The 16,814-nt window shown below is 49.7% G+C and overlaps 1 protein-coding gene and 1 long non-coding RNA gene across 3 annotated transcripts in view; one reads left to right on the top strand and one right to left on the bottom strand.

The window, feature by feature from the left end:
* Positions 1-6,422, top strand: part of RAB7A (RAB7A, member RAS oncogene family) — a 31,247-nt gene extending 24,825 nt beyond the window's left edge. For both annotated transcript variants that reach the window (XM_019536851.1, XM_019536852.1), the window contains exons 3-6: positions 1,249-1,375; positions 3,417-3,635; positions 4,606-4,734; positions 5,031-6,422. In XM_019536851.1, the coding sequence (XP_019392396.1) occupies positions 1,249-1,375; positions 3,417-3,635; positions 4,606-4,734; positions 5,031-5,126 (571 nt within the window). In that variant the 3' untranslated portion in view covers positions 5,127-6,422. The remainder of the gene's footprint in view (positions 1-1,248; positions 1,376-3,416; positions 3,636-4,605; positions 4,735-5,030) is intronic.
* LOC109311287 overlaps positions 1-13,307 on the bottom strand; it is a 19,530-nt gene extending 6,223 nt beyond the window's left edge. The window contains exons 1-2 of the long non-coding RNA XR_002101463.1: positions 10,504-13,307; positions 3,280-3,281 (exon numbers count right to left, since the gene is read on the bottom strand). This is a non-coding gene — a long non-coding RNA (uncharacterized LOC109311287). The remainder of the gene's footprint in view (positions 1-3,279; positions 3,282-10,503) is intronic.
* Between the last annotated feature and the right edge of the window lie 3,507 nt (positions 13,308-16,814).

Below are 16,814 nucleotides of genomic sequence, written 5' to 3' on the forward strand. Positions count from 1 at the left end.
GCAGCCCCCTCACCAGGTCATCACCCGTGGCCAGCACTAGGTCCAACAAGGCGTCCCCCCTGGTGGGGCTGTGCACCTCCTGGGTTAGATGGAGGTCCTGCACTCTGGCCAAGAACCTACATGCTTCTGTGAGCGTTCAGACCTGGCTGACTGCTCTTCCCAGCAGATGTCTGGGAAGTTCAGGTCCCCCATGACAACCACATCCTTAGCCTTCTACCTCTGTGAGCTGACCCAAGAATTCCTGGTCAAGCTCTTCTCCCTGCTTGGGAGGTCTGTAGTAGACTCCCACCGTTGAGTCCCTTTCCCATTTGTATGTTGTTGCCTGGAGCTAAATGCTGTATGAGCAACAAGCACTTCGTGGGACTGGAGCTATAAACTCCTGGCTTCCGTTAACCAATGAGCAGACTTTGTACCTGGGTTTATAGCAGCCTGTAATCTGACTCTGACTTTAATAAACAAATCTGATGTCACAGCAGGGCACCCAGCGAGCTGCTGAGCAGGGAACGCTTGCCAGCCAGGAGAGTGCATGTGACCTCCAAGCTGCTGTCTCTGGAGACTCTACTTCCTGAGCTACTTCATACAGGCTTAATGAACTGGTCACTAAACACTTTAGTGACTGCAGCTGTACTAGTGAAACTGCCTGTTTGTACATGCTAGCGACCTTCAGTGAGCATAGCTTAAGCCTAGTCTGAAGAGACTTGGATTAAAGATGCAATTTACTGTGGGGTAAAAAGTGGGGCACTCTAAGGACTTGCTGTCCACAAGCTGGTTCTCTTGCCATGGGGTAAATGCATGCATCTAGACAGGACAGCTGCACAGTTCCACAGTGAATCTTCTGTTCTCAATGTATGCAGCAAGACTAGGTATCCTATGCTCCTTACAAAGGGATGTGGGTTATGGCTATAGGTCACATAGATAATGGATGGAGGCTATGGGGAGACTCTTCTGTAGATCGTGAAGAAGGTGGTATTGCAAGAACTGCTTGTTGAGATACCTGCCACCCAGTTTCACCTGTCTAACTGAAAGTGTTTTAAAGCTTTGCATTCTTCCTGTGTTTTGAGGAGTACCAGTTTGGCTATGCAGTGATTTACTCAATGTTGTTCTGGGTGGAGGGGAGGTGGGCCTGTTGTCTTAATCCATCTTCAGTGAAAAGGAGCCAAGCTTGAACTCTTTTAAGTATGCTTCAGCAGGCATAATGGTGTCTGCAGAGGCTACTGCCTGCTCAGTCTTGCTTCTTTATCTATACAGGGTGGGGAAGACATCACTTATGAACCAGTATGTGAACAAAAAATTCAGTAACCAGTACAAAGCTACAATAGGAGCAGACTTCCTGACAAAGGAGGTGATGGTGGATGACAGACTAGTGACAATGCAGGTGAGACAAGCAGCTATGTCTTTGTTAACCCTTGGATGCCTTGGGACATGTTGGGACTTATCTCCTTGACACTGGAGTGTATCTGAGCACAGAGGCTAATCCTTTGCTTCATAGTAACTTAATTGCTGCATGTTACCTGGGGAGACTTGGATCCTGTGCTGGAAGCATGACCACATCCCAGTAGGCTCTTGGATACTTCCAGGAAGGATCCATCTGACCACTAATACCCAACATCAGCTCTTAAAAGCAGTTCCTTGCCTATTACTTTCCCCTCTCCCACTCTTAAGGGGTAGGATGCGGCGGGATCAAGATGGAGAAACCTCAGGTTGAAGCCCAATTTATTATAAAGCATTTTACTTAACAAGTAAATTGCTGGAGGGATGTGAAATGGCCAAGCATTGACATAAGGGAGGCCCCAGTGGGCTACACAGACTTGGAATGTGGTCAGGCTCACTACCACTGGCTTTTGATGGCCTCCTAGCAATAGGAAGAAAGAATACCCAGAGTGAAATCTGTGGTGGGGCTCATCCAACTCAAAGTGCATCTCTGCTGGCCAAGAAAGCAGGCTTTGAACCACTTCGGTCAACAGGCTGGAGCAGGTAGCATCAAAAGCTCTGGGTAACAGGGCTGAACAAGGCCCTGCTACATCTTGTGCTTGGCTCCTCCTTGAATTCATTCCAGAAGCTTGTCAGGTAGTATAAAGCTGGGGACTTGTGGCAGAACAGGTTGGTTACTGTCAAGAGCCACAGATGCATCAGCATTATGGTATTGATCCTAGATTGCAAATAGGAGGCATTTAATGAGCTACCCTCTGAACAAAGATACTGGGTCTGATTTATCCCACACTTAGATCTGTGGGCAGGAGGGGGCAGTAACTCTGCCACCTCAACATAGGCATGTACTCATCTAGACAATGACGCAGCTGGCTTCCCGCACCCATGGTCGTGACCATGATTTGCCAAATCAGTGTCAGCTTTACTAATTGTATAAGTCAGCAGTTTAATACTGGCCATAAGACACCTTTTTTTGCTTGGAAGGCACTCCATAACAAGCCATTATGTGGGGGTGAAGCTAAAGTTCCTTTCTAGCCAACCAACTAGCAGTTATCTTTCAAACTACTGTTCTGTAGCTGTGCCCCCCTGCCAATCCCAAGTCTTGCACTTGAGTGTAAAGAGGCATAGGAGTGAGCACCTGGAAAGCCTCTTCCACTTACTGGTGACATCAGTGGCAGGCTAGAAATGGACAGATTTGCTGTGAACAGACTAACTGGACCAAGGAACAGCAACTACAGGAGTTGGCTTTGTTGCAGCTTTCATTCTGAAGCCCTTGTCCAAAAGGAAGTGTACTTCTAGATCATCCAAAGAATCTGACTTTTTTTTTAACTAGAAGCAGTAAACTAGAAGCGGCTACAGACAAACTACTGGAACTTGAAGCTCACTCTCCTGTGAGAACTGAAATGATGGCTCCAACAAGATTGGAAACTCTTCTGGGCACAAACTGTGAAATGGGAAGCCAGGGCATATAGTTGCTATCGACCAGGTCACAGGCTTGTAGGAGCTAACAAACCTGCTGCTTGCTGTAGTTCAGCTGCCAGTGAAGCTTATAAACTTGGGAGTATCCAGTGTAAGACCAGTGCAATTGCTAGGTACTTAACCTACTGGATGTGCATGAACAGGAAGAGTAAAGTAACTTTTTTCTGATGCATTACCCAGTTAGTGCAATGTGACCATTCTGCTTTTGTCATCTTCCCAGTCCCCCATAAACACCACCTAAGCAGCACTTGACTGTTCAGTATTGTAAAGAGCAAGAATATTTCACTTGATGAGGATGGAAATGGTTGGCTGGTCAAGTACAATGGTCTAACTTGCCTCCCACTTCCCAAGTATGTAACAGCCTCTAGCCACTTCTGTGAGGCTGGTTTGAGGTTGTAGAATTTGTTCACTCCAGACTCCCTGTATTGTTGCCTTGTGCAGTGGGGGTGGGGATGTTGCCATGTCTGCACAGATGCCAGTCTCCTAAACTTTTTCTTTTTATCTTGCAGATATGGGATACGGCAGGGCAAGAAAGGTTTCAGTCTCTGGGTGTTGCCTTCTACAGAGGAGCAGACTGCTGTGTGCTGGTGTTTGATGTGACGGCCCCCAATACATTTAAAACTCTAGATAGCTGGAGGGATGAATTTCTCATTCAGGCCAGTCCAAGAGACCCTGAGAACTTTCCATTTGTTGTGCTGGGAAACAAGATTGACCTAGAAAACAGACAAGTAAGCACAAGGCCTTGCTAGCCAGCTTCTAAGCGAAAGTTCCTGGTGGGATGTAACTGATTGGGTTGGCTCGCTGTTTTCCCCAGTTCATCAGGGCATATTGGTGTTGCACTTGGACCTTGTGAAAAGAGCCACTGTAAACTACAACAGCAGAAGCATTTGTAAGCCTGACAAAGTGGGAATATGGTAGCTGAGGAATTGCCCATTTAGTTCAGAATGGGCACTTGGATGCTCCTCAGTTGAGGCTGTAATCCCAAACTTGTTCTTGGCTCATACAGTCTTGTTGCAGCACTTCATCACAGTTGTTCTAGCCTGTGTACAAGGCTGTAAGATGAGGATTTGCTAGTCAGTAAAAGGGCAGGGGTCCTCCAATTCAGTAGAGATGGAACAGCCTCCTAGGCACATGGCTTGTACAAGGGTAACTTTTCTCTTCACTACCAGCCCTTGCCAGGAGATAGCTGAAAGCTCTTGCCTAATCTAGTGTCCAGGAAATGCATAGCTCCTAGTGTTGGGCTATCAAGTACATATTTGACCCTGGGTGTCTACTAAGGGCTAGGGTGAACAGGACTGCCTACAGAAGATTTGGCTGATATCAAGGAGGTTGTAATATTGGCTAGGTAACTTCATTTTTTAACTGTCATCTTGAGAGCAAAGGGCCTGGCTCCTAATCTTTCTTTTTTTATTAAATGTAACCAGCCTAAACCTTGGGTAAAGGGAAATCGGTATGGGTGCAGAGGCATGGCTGCAGCTCTCGAGCTATAGCTGGACCTGGGCTCCAGCATGCTCTGCGCTGGCTTCCCTGGCCAGTGTGATACAGGGTCAGCCTCTTCAAAGCAACAGCTGTGGCTGACCAAACAGGGTGGTAGTTTCCTGGCTGTCTTGTTTCAAATGCCTTCATAGAAACTGATGCAGGCACAGAGGTGCCCCCATGCATAGCTGGGCTGGTGATGCTCATTTCTTCCTTGTGCAGGTTACCACAAAACGAGCACAAGCCTGGTGCTACAGTAAAAACAACATCCCATACTTTGAAACCAGTGCCAAGGAGGCCATTAATGTGGAACAAGCTTTCCAGACTATTGCACGAAATGCACTTAAACAGGTATGACATGGAGTGTTGTCTGGTGCCCTCTAGTGCTAAACTAGTGCAGTTCTGTGTGTTTTGTGTGTGGTGTGGTAGGAGGAGAGCATGGAAATAGTCACCTTCTCTTGAAGAAGCTTCTGCCAAGGGATAAGATGGGCCCTTTCCAGCAGAATGCTTTTGGGTAGGTTGGCTACCTACCTGCACTCCCACAAGACTTTCTTCAGTGGCTTGTTCTTGGATGAGAACCAGTGGGGAGAGGGTGGAGGAATTGCAGTTGATGACTAACTTGGTTCCTCTTCATCTCCATTCATTAGGAAACTGAGGTGGAGCTTTACAACGAATTCCCCGAACCCATCAAACTAGACAAGAATGACCGAGCGAAAGCCTCTGCAGAGAGCTGCAGTTGCTGAGTTGGAGCTGGAGGGGTTGAGCACAGTCCTTCACAAATGGATATCACACTTAGGCCTTCAAACACAGCCCCTCTTCTGTATAAAAATAAAACAAAATTTAAAAAAATCCCATCTCCAGCTGCCAAAATCCACTCATCTCCTGTGAGCAACTGTAAGCCCAGCCCTCCTACACAGAGTTCATCCATGTCCCTATACCCATTCACATCGCCCCACTCCTTGGTAGCAGACCTTTTTCTTGGTTTGAAATGGGAATTCTTATGTCTGGAATGGAAGCTAACCCTGGGTGTCCAATGGAGAGAAACTGTTTACAGGTAATCTGTGTAACAATTTGCATACATTTTTAACTGTCTTGTGTTCCCCTGTGAAGGCTGCAACTGGGAAAGGCTGATTACCCATAGTTCATTGCAAGCTCAGCGCTCAGTCTGATAGGTTGAGTTTTGTATGTATCTCTGTTTAATGCTTGTTACTTTTAACTAATCAGATCTTTTTACAGTATCCATGTATTATGTAATGCTTCTTTAGGAAAAATCTTATAGTACATGTTAATATATGCAACCAATTAAAAAATGTATAAATTAGTGTAAAAGTCTTGAATGACATGTCAAAGTACTAAAACACAGATTCACTAGAAAGTGAGGAGGACACTTGAAGTGTGGTGTGCTAGCAACATGAAGTCCAGATAGAGGCAGTATTCTGTACAGTAGGAGTGAGAACTATGTAAAAGTTCTTACTGACTTTTGAGAGCCAAAAAGCTTCATCTCCTGGGGGGGAGGGGGTGGGAATCCAAGTCTGTCTGGCTTCCTTGTATCTAAATTCTCAAAGTTGATTTTCATGAGATTGATATGCACACTGGATTATTGGATTTAAAATTAAATATGGCTGTGAAATGATCATCTTGTTTGTTCACCACCACCCCCCAACCCATTTAACATCTCACAGGAAATGCAAAAAAGTCTAAGGTGAGATGTTCCAGTGACTTTTGCCTTTTTGTAGAAGGAGCTCCTTCCCATCTGGCTTGTGGCAGTCATACCTTGGCCAATGACTTGAACTAGGAACCTTTCCTCTCTTCTTACTGACCACTACTATAGAATTATTTTGGTATGGAGAAACTCAGCAGTTTAGCTCCTTTCCCCCCTCCTCCTTTCTCCCTAGTATTTGTTCTTGCATTTTTGTAGCTTGCTTAAATAGAGCCCTTTTACCTGTTTTTTCCAGAAATCTACATTCTAGTACGTAGGCTGAGCTCTTCTGTAAAAAGACAAACATGATGCCAATAAACTTAACAAAAACAGAACTCAATCCCTCCCTGTTTCTGACTCTTCCTCATTACTAACCTATTCCCTCTCTTTTTTTACACTCAGCATGGTAACTCTCCTGTCACTAAGTGGCCACTTGCTTAAATGTAAGCTGTTGTCCAGGCATCCTTCTCGTAATGGCTAATACATACATGGTCACTCTTCTACAAACTACAACTTCCATGGGGATAAGCAGCCTTATTCCTAAAACTTTAGGAAGTGTCTCCTTCTGTAGACTCAAGCTGCTACTGAAATGGCCTAACCTGAAACTAGAAGTCTAACTGCATACTCTGTACTAGAAGCTGTCAGACTTTTTCTAGTTCTGAGGCATTCCTGAGAACACTAAGGACCTGGTCATATAGGACTTTGATTTTACTAGCTTGGTTTCCCTTGTTTTCTACCAGTGTAAGGGTAGAGGTAGCAGGAAAGGTACCTTGGGATTTGGTAGCAGGACACTAAAGTTTCAGTTCCACTCCTTGCTTCTTCCCTACCCTACTATTGGTGTTGATAAGGTACTAAACCAATCTGTTCCCCTAGCTGCTGCTTCAAAGGGATGTGTACAGAGACTTGATTCCTGCACTGACTTCCTTTTACTCTCAACCTGGTATATCATTAATCCATTATGTGGCAAATGGTAAGACTAGTAGCTAGAATAAGCAACAAGTTGCCAAGGAAGGTGGTAATAATTAAAACAAAAATCCTTCTATCCAACTCCAGATGGAGGGCACTGGGGCAACAGCTGCTCCTGCTAGAAGCAAGGATCATTCCTAATGCGTGTGACCTAGCTGCTTATGTTTAAGCATCTTTTCCCTATTGCAACAGCACTGCCACCCTGGAGTGTTCCAGAGCAGGGCATTGGTCCTAATAGCTACTGGTCCCGTCACCTCTTTCCACAGACTTCACTAATGATGGCAATAACACCCCCACCACCACTATAAAGGTTAGGGGGCAGAGAGGAAGGCTCTATTTCACTTGTGCTGCTTTTAGGACACAGCAGTACATGTGTAGAATGCTTTCAGCAGGCTAGCTATTCTTCTGTGCTCCAAGGGGCAAAAATCTCTCCCTCTTATCACTGCCCTTGTGGTGGAAGGTGCTGCCTCTTGAGGGAACTAGTACTTCACAGAGCACCTACTAGCCCCTTTTCTCTTGCATGAAACCCTTTCCTGAGAACAAGGCAGGGCCCTTCTTATAAAGTGCATAACACTTCAAAGGTGCAAATTAAGTTTGCATCTCTTGCCCCAGCACTTAATGATATTATATGATAAAAATATGCTGTGAAGGATGCAGCTGCTTAAGTGCTGATAGGAAAAAAAAATGTCCATATCCCTTTTCTCATACTTGAGAAATCTTCTGCATAGTCTACAAATGAGCTTGCTTTCATTAATCTCTGCAGATCCCACATCCCTCCTGTTCTAATGTGCTTGAAGGGAGTCATCCTTAGTTTTTCCAGGGAGCTTCAGCAATCTATACATATAACCTATGCATGCAACTTTTTCTGGCCTTACTCGGCAATATAAAGCTTTGACATTTGAAGAGTCCCTTCATCTACTAAGTTGCAGTATACTGTGCTAAACCAATCTTGTGATGGATTTAATTAACTCAGGTGGGCACTGATCAGGGAAGATGCTAGATAATGAATGTGAAGATGCAGTTGTTGGTCAGCATAGTTTTGCCACTGCTGTTGAGTGGCTTCATGTTTTTTGGCCCCAGGGGGGAAAGTCTGTAGGGCCTGGAGAACAGAGGTGAGGCTGGCAGATGGGTTATGGTTGGAACAGATGTCACAAGATGCTTTTTTTTTTTTTGGCTTTGTTTCCCCATGTGCCACTTAGTTACAGAGGTGGGTGCCTGGCCATGGGCTTGTGTACTCTCCTCTCCCAGCACCAAAGATCAAACTGGCTTTTAGAGTCTCTTCTGCACAGAGAGGTGGATGAAAAAGACTTTCTATGAATCAAAGAACTGTTTTTAGTGTTTCTTTGGACTAACAAGGCAGCTTTTAGTCTCTATGAGTGTAATGTTTCTGAACAGGTGAGCAATGAAAGAGCGATCCTGATATCTATAACAGATCCTAATATCTATAACAGCACCCAAAAGCTTGTTTGAAGCAGGGGTAGGGGGGAGGGTATGTGTACAAAAGGTTGTATGTTGTGGTGGCAGCAGCAGCAGACCCTGGCTGGGCTGTTCTCAAACATGTTCTGCCAACCCATTTGATTTTATACGTTCCAAACCTGTAGTGTTTTTTTACCAAGGATGCTCCACTGCATTACTCTCCAGCTGCTCATAAGCACTTTGTCTCCCAAGCCTCAGAGATGACCATAAGCAACCTGTCTTTTAGATTTGAGCTCATCTGTCCTCCCTCGTGCACCAAAACAGGTGTTAATGTTTCTTATGGAAAAGAAAGAGGCCTTTCACTTCATCCACAGTGGTATGAACAGCTGCAGGATCTGCAGCTTCCTGTCCTGCACTCTTGTTTCCTGACCTTCTTGGTCCTTACAGACCTCAGTGCTAATAACCAGTCTGCTCCACTACATGCTTCACGTGGCACTGTGGCAGCAGTTGGGGACACTACTATGCAGAGCCATCCATCTCACGGTGCCAAGCCCAAAACTATGCTTTGGGAATCTCCCCTGGGGAGCCTATGACCACCTGTCCCATCCTCTAGAGAACACCTGCCAGCCTGGGGTAATGCTGCCACCACCCAGGCACTGGTCTCTGTAGAGCTCTGTGCAGCCTGGGGTACACAAACCCTGCAAGCCATGGGGTGATTTGCCCACAGTAATCTTTTTGGGTGCCTTTTTTCCACCTAAAGCCTCCCTGGTTAGCCTCAGGTAGGATTGGGGACATAGACTAGCTCTGCTGGTCAAGCCAGGAGCAAAAGGCTTCTCTCCCTCCCTCTTCAGTAAACCACAGCCAAGTGCACTGTAAGCAGAACCTTTATTGATCTGGGGGGGGAGAGGGGGGTAGAACAAAGGAGTCGGAATACACTTTTGGGCAAATATAAGCAATATGAGTCTTTCAGCTATCAGATGCAATGATTGTTTTAAAATGCATCTTCCTACACTTTGTTCCTAAATTCTGGTTAGTTTCCAGGTTTTTACTTGGAGTATAAAACAAACATCCAGACCACAGCCTGAAGGTACCTTGCTTGTTGCTTTCAAAATGCCCATGGGCAGTTCTCTCTCCCTAGGAATCTTATCTGCCCAGGTCACCTGATTGCTCAGCCTGAACCAAGGAGAAAACCCAGGAACTATAGGGGTCACTTGGTTTGTCCCAAGTGAGTGACAGAGGGGGATTTCTTCATGGTACCACTTTGCTTTGGTGATGTTGCAGTGTTTAAATCCTGGGCTGTGTGTGGAGCTGGCTCATAGCTAGCTCTCCTGGGGCTTCTCTTGTGAGCTGCCTGCACAACAGGAAAGCACAAGTCAGGAGCAAGTGGCTTAGTCAGCTTTAGTGGGAAGCCTTCTGTGCCTTACCCTATTGCTGTTGCTGTCATCCCCAAGTTAGAAAACAATGCTATGGGGAAATGGACCACGTGGAAGGTTTAGGTGTTCTGGGGATAAATGCATTGCTTCTTAGAGATCTTTTCCCATGTGGGTCTGCCTTGAGGAGAGATGGCTTTGACTTGGAGGGAGCAGTACTTATGGGACTCTAGGGCAGGCACAAGCAATAGTTTTCTGGGGAGATGCTGACTCTGAAATGGGGTGGACGAGTCTAGTGCTAAGCCTGCACTGCCTTCGTGCTGTGCCCCAGAGACTGCGCCAAAGCCTGGGAATAAGTGAAGGTAGCCCCTGGAGAGAGGCTGGCACCTACTCGGGGTCATGGGCTATGTCAGCTCATTCCTGGGCTTTGGCATGTGCAGGGCAAGAGGGGGAATGGATGCACAGGATGCACAGACTTTGTAGGAAGGCAGCAGGGATGTGGCATGAGTTCTTCCTTTTAGTTCCTGGCCACTCTGTTCATCTCTCTGCTAGCATCAGTGTTGTCTAAGAACAACACTTTTTCCAGTAAGCATTTACCAGGTACTGTAACCTGCCTGTGCTTTTTAACTGCTTGAAATGACTGTGACCACAACATTCAGTGAACTGTACCTGCTGGTAAGTGAAGCCTCGGATCAGCACTCAGTCAGGAACTCGCACCCAGGGCCCTTCTAAGCCAGCCTGGCGAAGTACAGAGGCTCTCACAGATCCTGTCCGTTATGTTACCTCAAGGCTGTGCCATCGAGCACAGCTGTGCCCTACTTAAGGGCAAAGGTGTTGCCTTTTTGTCCTTGCTGCTCTCCCCATGATGGGGTGGAAGTCGCTGAGTTGGAGCTGTTTTGTTTTATCTAGTCTATGTTTGGTTTTCATGCTTATGCCTTCCTCAACCCTTATAGAAAGAAGCAGGCTAGGCTCAGTGTTGCCACTTGTAGTAGGATTTACAAAAACTTTCTAGAAGTGTTCTTGGGTCCTGGAGCGATGCAGCTTATATGAGAGTCGTGGCTTATGTTTAAGAAGCAGTTTGAAGCTTTTGTGGTTGGGGACACAAGCCTGCCAATGAGACACCAGTGCCCCATAAACACTGACAAATTACTCTAAAAGGCTCCTGGGTTCCAGTTGGTCTCAGAATTTTTTCGGTAAGGAGAAGGAAGCTGTGTGCCTGATTCATGATTTCTAAGCAGTCGGGGTTGGTAGCACAGTGGACAAAGGGCCCCTACTGTGTGCCATGTAGAAGTGAAAGCCACCTTGACAACTTAAGACTCAGATGTGCAGCCCAGCTTAGAGTTGCTGAGTACCTACTCTTGGCCTCTGAGTGATGACTCCAGTCTTTTTCCTCTTATTAAAGTGGTCCATGCCTAATATTACCCATGTAATTTTCTTTCATCTACTTCTGTTTCTCTTGGGTGCAGAATGTGCTCAGATGCTGGGGAAGTACTGAGTGGACTGCTAAGCCAGGGAAGGGCTTTCTGCCCATTTCAACAAGCAAGAATCTGAATACTCTTATTCTGGCAAGAACAGGTTGTTTTTTTTTTTTTCACTTGAACTTCTAGAGGGCCATAAGTCACAAAGGCCCTCTTTTCCCAGCATAAGCCAGTAGAAAGAAGTAACACTTGTGGGAAAAGCAAAGGATGCTGCTCTAAGTTATTACCTTGTGGCTCTTGTGTTGCATCCTTCTGTAACAATACATTGTGGGGCGGAGGAAGGACCCTTGCAACTTGAACCTTGTTCCATTAGCAGTGATTTTGCTTTTTAGTGATTTTTTTTCTGTCCCTGGCAGAGATAACAGTTACATCCTCGTTGTTCCCAAGATGTAGCTTCCCTCCCTACACCCACATATCCTGTAAACAGGTTTAAAAGGATATTTAGCTACAGCCTGAATAGCTACCAGGCCACAGGGCTACCCAAGGCTCCCACTCCCCTGCTGCCAGATTTTGGGCTTTGTGGGGAGCCTCCGGGCCAGATAGCACAGGATCAGTCTGTGGGTCCCAGAGTGTGAGCATTGCCAGCTGGTGCTGATACAAGGGTCCTGTAAGGACCAGCCCTAGGTCCTGCCTGGCCATCCCACCCCAGCCTCTACAGCCCATCAAGCCCTGCTCTCCAGGGGCAGCTGTAGGCACCTGTCAGAAGTAGGGCTCAGGGCTACTTGGGATCACAAAGGAGACCTGGAGGTGGCTGGTGCAGGGCTCCAGCTCCAGGGCTGGGCTGGTGACTGAGTGTGACCCGGGGCTCTAGGGAGCCAGGGTGAGAGGTGAGGGGACATCCTTGGTGGCGCTGAGCCCTGGGAGCCCCAAGGGCTCAAGAAGCATCATGCACATGCATGAGCTTGGGCCTGGCTCCATGGAAACAGTGATGTCACACCACTGGGAGGCTGCACCGTGTGTCTGGGCAAGGAGCTACCATGTGACTGCCAGAGCAGAGGCAGGGGCAGGGGAAAGGCTCTCCCCTCTGTGATCACAACAGGGAGGGCTTATTGACTGCAGCCCCAGGGTTGCGGGGAAGAAGGTTAGAAGATACCGTGGTGTTTCCTACTGTGGGATGCTCAGACAAGGACCTGGGCAGCAATTGCAGAGGTTACTTAACCTGCCCTCACCACCCACTCAAGCAGGGACAGTGCTTCTCAGCATGCCTAAGCGGGGAGGAGGCTGTGTGGGACCAGGCTGCCTAGTGAGGCTGTGCCATCTTCAGCCTTGGTTGTGGCATCCTCAGCCTTGGATATGTCCAAGAACAGGTTGAGCAGACCCTGGGCTGGGATGATCCTGCTGTGACCAGATGGTTGGACTAGAAGACGTTGTGATGTCCCTTCCAGCCCTACTTCCCTAGGAACCTATGTAACTGGCCAGCAGTGCCTTTATACTGTCAAAGATGCTTCTTCCTCAGCTTCTGGCAGGGCCCAAAGGGCAGGTGAATGGGGCTGGGGCAGTGCCCAGTCATACTAGAGATGGCATCATGCAGCCCTGGCCTGGTAGCTGTGGGTTTTGGCACGTGTCCTCGCTGAGCAGATCCCTCTGCACTGGGCTGTGGTGGATTCAGCAGCAGATTCGCTGGCAGCTCCCTGGTGGAGGCAGATGTAGCACTAGCTGCTGAGAAAAAATGGCAAAAATTAGCATCTTAGCCCTGGCCTGTGTGAGCAAAGAGGCCAGACATGCGAGGTTGAGGGTGGGGAATGGGACAGATACAGTGCATGTGTGGTGTTCCCTCCCCCCTCCAGTTACAGAGCACCTTTGCTTCCCATTTGCTGTAGGGGATATGGGACTGGTGCCTAGCTGAGGGCCAGGGATAGCAAGTGCATAGATACCAAAGGCTGTTGGCCTGTGAGGCTGCAACCCTTAAATCCGCATGACAGCAAAAAACCACTCCAGTTCCAGCTTGAACCCAGCTTCATCCAGGGACAAAGCTCACATGCATCACTTTATCAGTGCTAATCAGCCAAGGGGCTGTGGCACCCCGGGGTGCCTTTGAGATCCAGTAAGGGTGCTGTGGGCATCGGCAGCACTGTTTGGTGTTCAAGAGATTTTATGTAGAAATGCAGAGTGGTGCTGGCAGCCTGCCCTGCTGTGAGCACTCAGATCTTTGCAAGAGAAGACCTACCTTATTATTTTGCTGGAGTCCAAAAACACGTGAAACCAAAGAAGTGGCATTTTCTGAGGGTGTTGGGCAGGAAGTGGAGGGTGTTGGAAGCTATTGAGGGATGTGGCATGTTTACCATGATGCTAGAGGTGCACAGATAACAGCCCAAACAGGAGGCACTCTCCCAACCCTTTCAAAGTGGCTCAACCAAGCAGTTGTCCCTCTGCCCCATTAGCGCATGTGCGTTGGGGGCCAGCCTCCCAGGAAAGGCCAGTGCTCTCAGGGGTGTGGCATGGTCTGTGCGCTCCTGTGAGGGCAGCCACTTGCTACTGATCCCCCTGCTAAGCGCACCGGCAGCATGTAGGGTGGACCTTCCCTCAGCCTGGTTTACAGACTTAGGTCCCCCACCAACCCTTGGCACGCCCCTTTTCCCCCACAACCCCTGCATGCACACACCCATCCCCTGCCCCTCCCCCCATATTGGCGTCCAAGGTACCCTCTGGAGACAAGTGAGACCTCTGGAGACAAGGGGACAGCAGCAAGGGCTGGGTCTGGCTTTCTAGCCTGGCCTGCATGACTTGGTACCACATGATGCCTTCTTGGGCATCTGAGGTTTGCTGCTTCACATGGTGTGTGTGAAACGGAAGCGCATGGCAGGAGGATGGCACCAACACCAGCCAAGGCTCTGAAAGAGAAAGTGTGTGTGTTTCCATGCTAGGACATGCTCCGAAAAGGGGCTGCCAAAGATCCCCTCCCCATACTGCCCCACCAGTGGACATGGAGCAGGGACAGAAGCTGGTTCTGGATTAATGTCCCCTGCCTTATTTGTATACCACTGTAGCCTGGGATGGAATACCCCATGGAATAATGTTCACCTTGGATTAGGTGGGTGCGAGAGATGGTGTAGGACACCCCTACTGTGGCCACCACCCATAGGGGACTGGTTGGGGGATTTTTAACCCTGAAGGGGCTGGTGGCCCCCCCCCCCCAACAGCCAACACTGGTGCCCACACCCTGACACCCAACAGGGCCATCAGCAGCTTCTGTGGGTGCCCCCTCCAGATTCAGGAGGGACCAGTCACTCATACCATCAGGCCTGTTTGCCTACAGCCGAATGCTGTGAGTAACACTACAGCTTCCCCAAGGGCTGGGATTCCAGCCCAGGCGGCGGCAGGGCCTGGGGAGCCCGGTGGCAGGGGCCAGGCGCTGCCAGTGGAGAGGAGCTGGTTTTAAAGTGGACAGCACAAGAGCCAGCAGCATCACACACACAAGTCCAACTCGGCCAGGCTCAAGTGGCCACTGCTTGAGTCTGGTGTGGAGCAGACGCCAAGGCCCACCCACCCTGCCGTTTTCCGTAGCTGTCTGATTTAAGAACAACACACTGTTGTTCAACACACTTTCCCTTAAAGCCTCTGCCAGGAGCTGTGCTAATGTGAACACGCAGGTGGAGCCACAGAGACAAGCCTGGGGAGTGTGTGCTGTGACCTCAGGGCCCAGGCAGATGCACCCTCACTAGCGGCTATGTCTGGCGCTGCCTTCCTAGGTACTTAGCTGCTGTGGAAAGGCAGAGGCACCCAGGCCTGCTCCGCCCAGACATCTATGCCAGGCCGGTGAGTTTCCCACCATTTGGCATGGGCGTCTTCCCTGCAGTTAATATAGGTTGACACAGCCGTAAGAGGAACCATTAGCCTGGCCGATAGCCGCCAGGCTATCATTGTGGGGTATTGGCAGGGTCAGAGATGTGTCACCATCAGTCTCTGCAAGCGAGTGGGGTGCAGGCACAGAGCGCTCTGTGTGTGGGAAGCGGTGCCCTGTGTGGGCCATGCCTGAGTGATGGTGCAGAGGAAAATGGAGTCCAGCAGAAAAGAAATTTGCTCCAGATCCACCAAGAGCCAACCTTCAGGGCAGGGGAGGGCAGCTCCAGGGGACAAGTGACCTTGTTGCAAGCCTTCCTTATTGCAAGCTCTAGAGGAATCTTCCTTTTAACCCATCAAATTGCACAGCCCCCTAGCACACCTGGGGGCTCTTGTGAGGCTGCAGTCACTTTCCACACCGCTGTTTTCCCCTCAGTTAGCCCATAGTCTCACCCAGGACCTGTGGTCTAGGCCAATGGGGGACCTAGGCAGGGTTTTTTTAGGCGGGGGTGCCACAAAGTTTACCCTCCATGCACTCCCCAAGGATTCCCCTCTTCTGACTGATTTGTTGCAGACAAAGGCTGCCTGTGCCACATATGGCATGCATGCTGGACATTGAAGCAGCTCAAGCAGCAGTGCAAGTCTGGGAGTAGAGACCATAATCAATGAGATCCAGTTGCTGGGAAATGCTCAACTCACTATGCTACATATTTTGACTCCCTCTCTCTTTCTCTTGGTGCTTGCTTGTGCCTCTCTCTCCCCGCTTCCCTTCCCTCCCCTCCCTTCCTCACAACTTCAAGAGGAGGTTGGAGAGCAGGTCTTCCAGGCCCAGCTGCAGCACCCCCAAACCTGTGCTACAGCGCAAGGCCTCAGCTCACCAGCCTTCTGCTTTGCCCTGGGAAGCCTGTCCCCGCCTGACAACACAGCTCAGGAGGAAGATGGAGAAAGCTCCAGCCCAGCCCAGCCCAGCCCAGCTGACCCACACACTGGCTGTGAGGACACTCTCCTGGGCAGGTGGAGGCCAGGCTGTGGCACAGTGTCCCGCTTCCTTGCCCCAGGGAGGGTGAAATTGTGTCCACACCCACATGGTGGCCCTGGGCCCAAACCTTGATGCTCTTTTCTTTTGGGATTACTCCAAGGATTCACACCCATCCCCACCCCACCCCCAGGCTACCCAGATCCTGCCACCTCTTGGCTCTGCCCCACAGCTGGCAGGCATCTAGGGCCCTTGGTGCTGATCCCCAGTGTGATTTTGCTGCCACTGCCTCCCTCCCCAGGTGGGCTAAGGGCAGACTCCCCGGGGGGGCCTTGTCCTCCACGGTGGCAAGCTGACAGGCGAGGAGGAGGCTGGGGCTAGCGCCTCTGCCAGAGCATTAGAGCCGGTATCCCCTGGGTGCGCGCTGCGCTGCGCGGCGGAGGGGCTGGAGGGGAACCAGGATCTGCCTGGGGCTCAGCCCCCCCCCCCGTACGCGGTCCCTCCGGCAGCGTCAGGGCAGGGAAGGCGCTGGTGGCAGAGGGCGAGGGCGGGGTGGGGGTGGGAGCAGCGGGTCCTACTGCCTCCCGGCCCGGAGATCCGCCCTGATCGGGCCCCGGCTGCTGCTGCACGGGGTCTCTGCCCCTCGCCCGCATCGCGGTGCGGGGGTCGCTGCATCCGATCCCTGCCCCCGGGACACACCGGTGGGGGGAGGGGGCGAGTCAATCCTCCCCCCCACAGGCCTGAGC

The sequence above is a fragment of the Crocodylus porosus genome, unplaced genomic scaffold, assembly GCF_001723895.1.
Source record: "Crocodylus porosus isolate Cpor-Errol unplaced genomic scaffold, CroPor_comp1, whole genome shotgun sequence".
Lineage (NCBI taxonomy): Eukaryota > Metazoa > Chordata > Crocodylia > Crocodylidae > Crocodylus > Crocodylus porosus.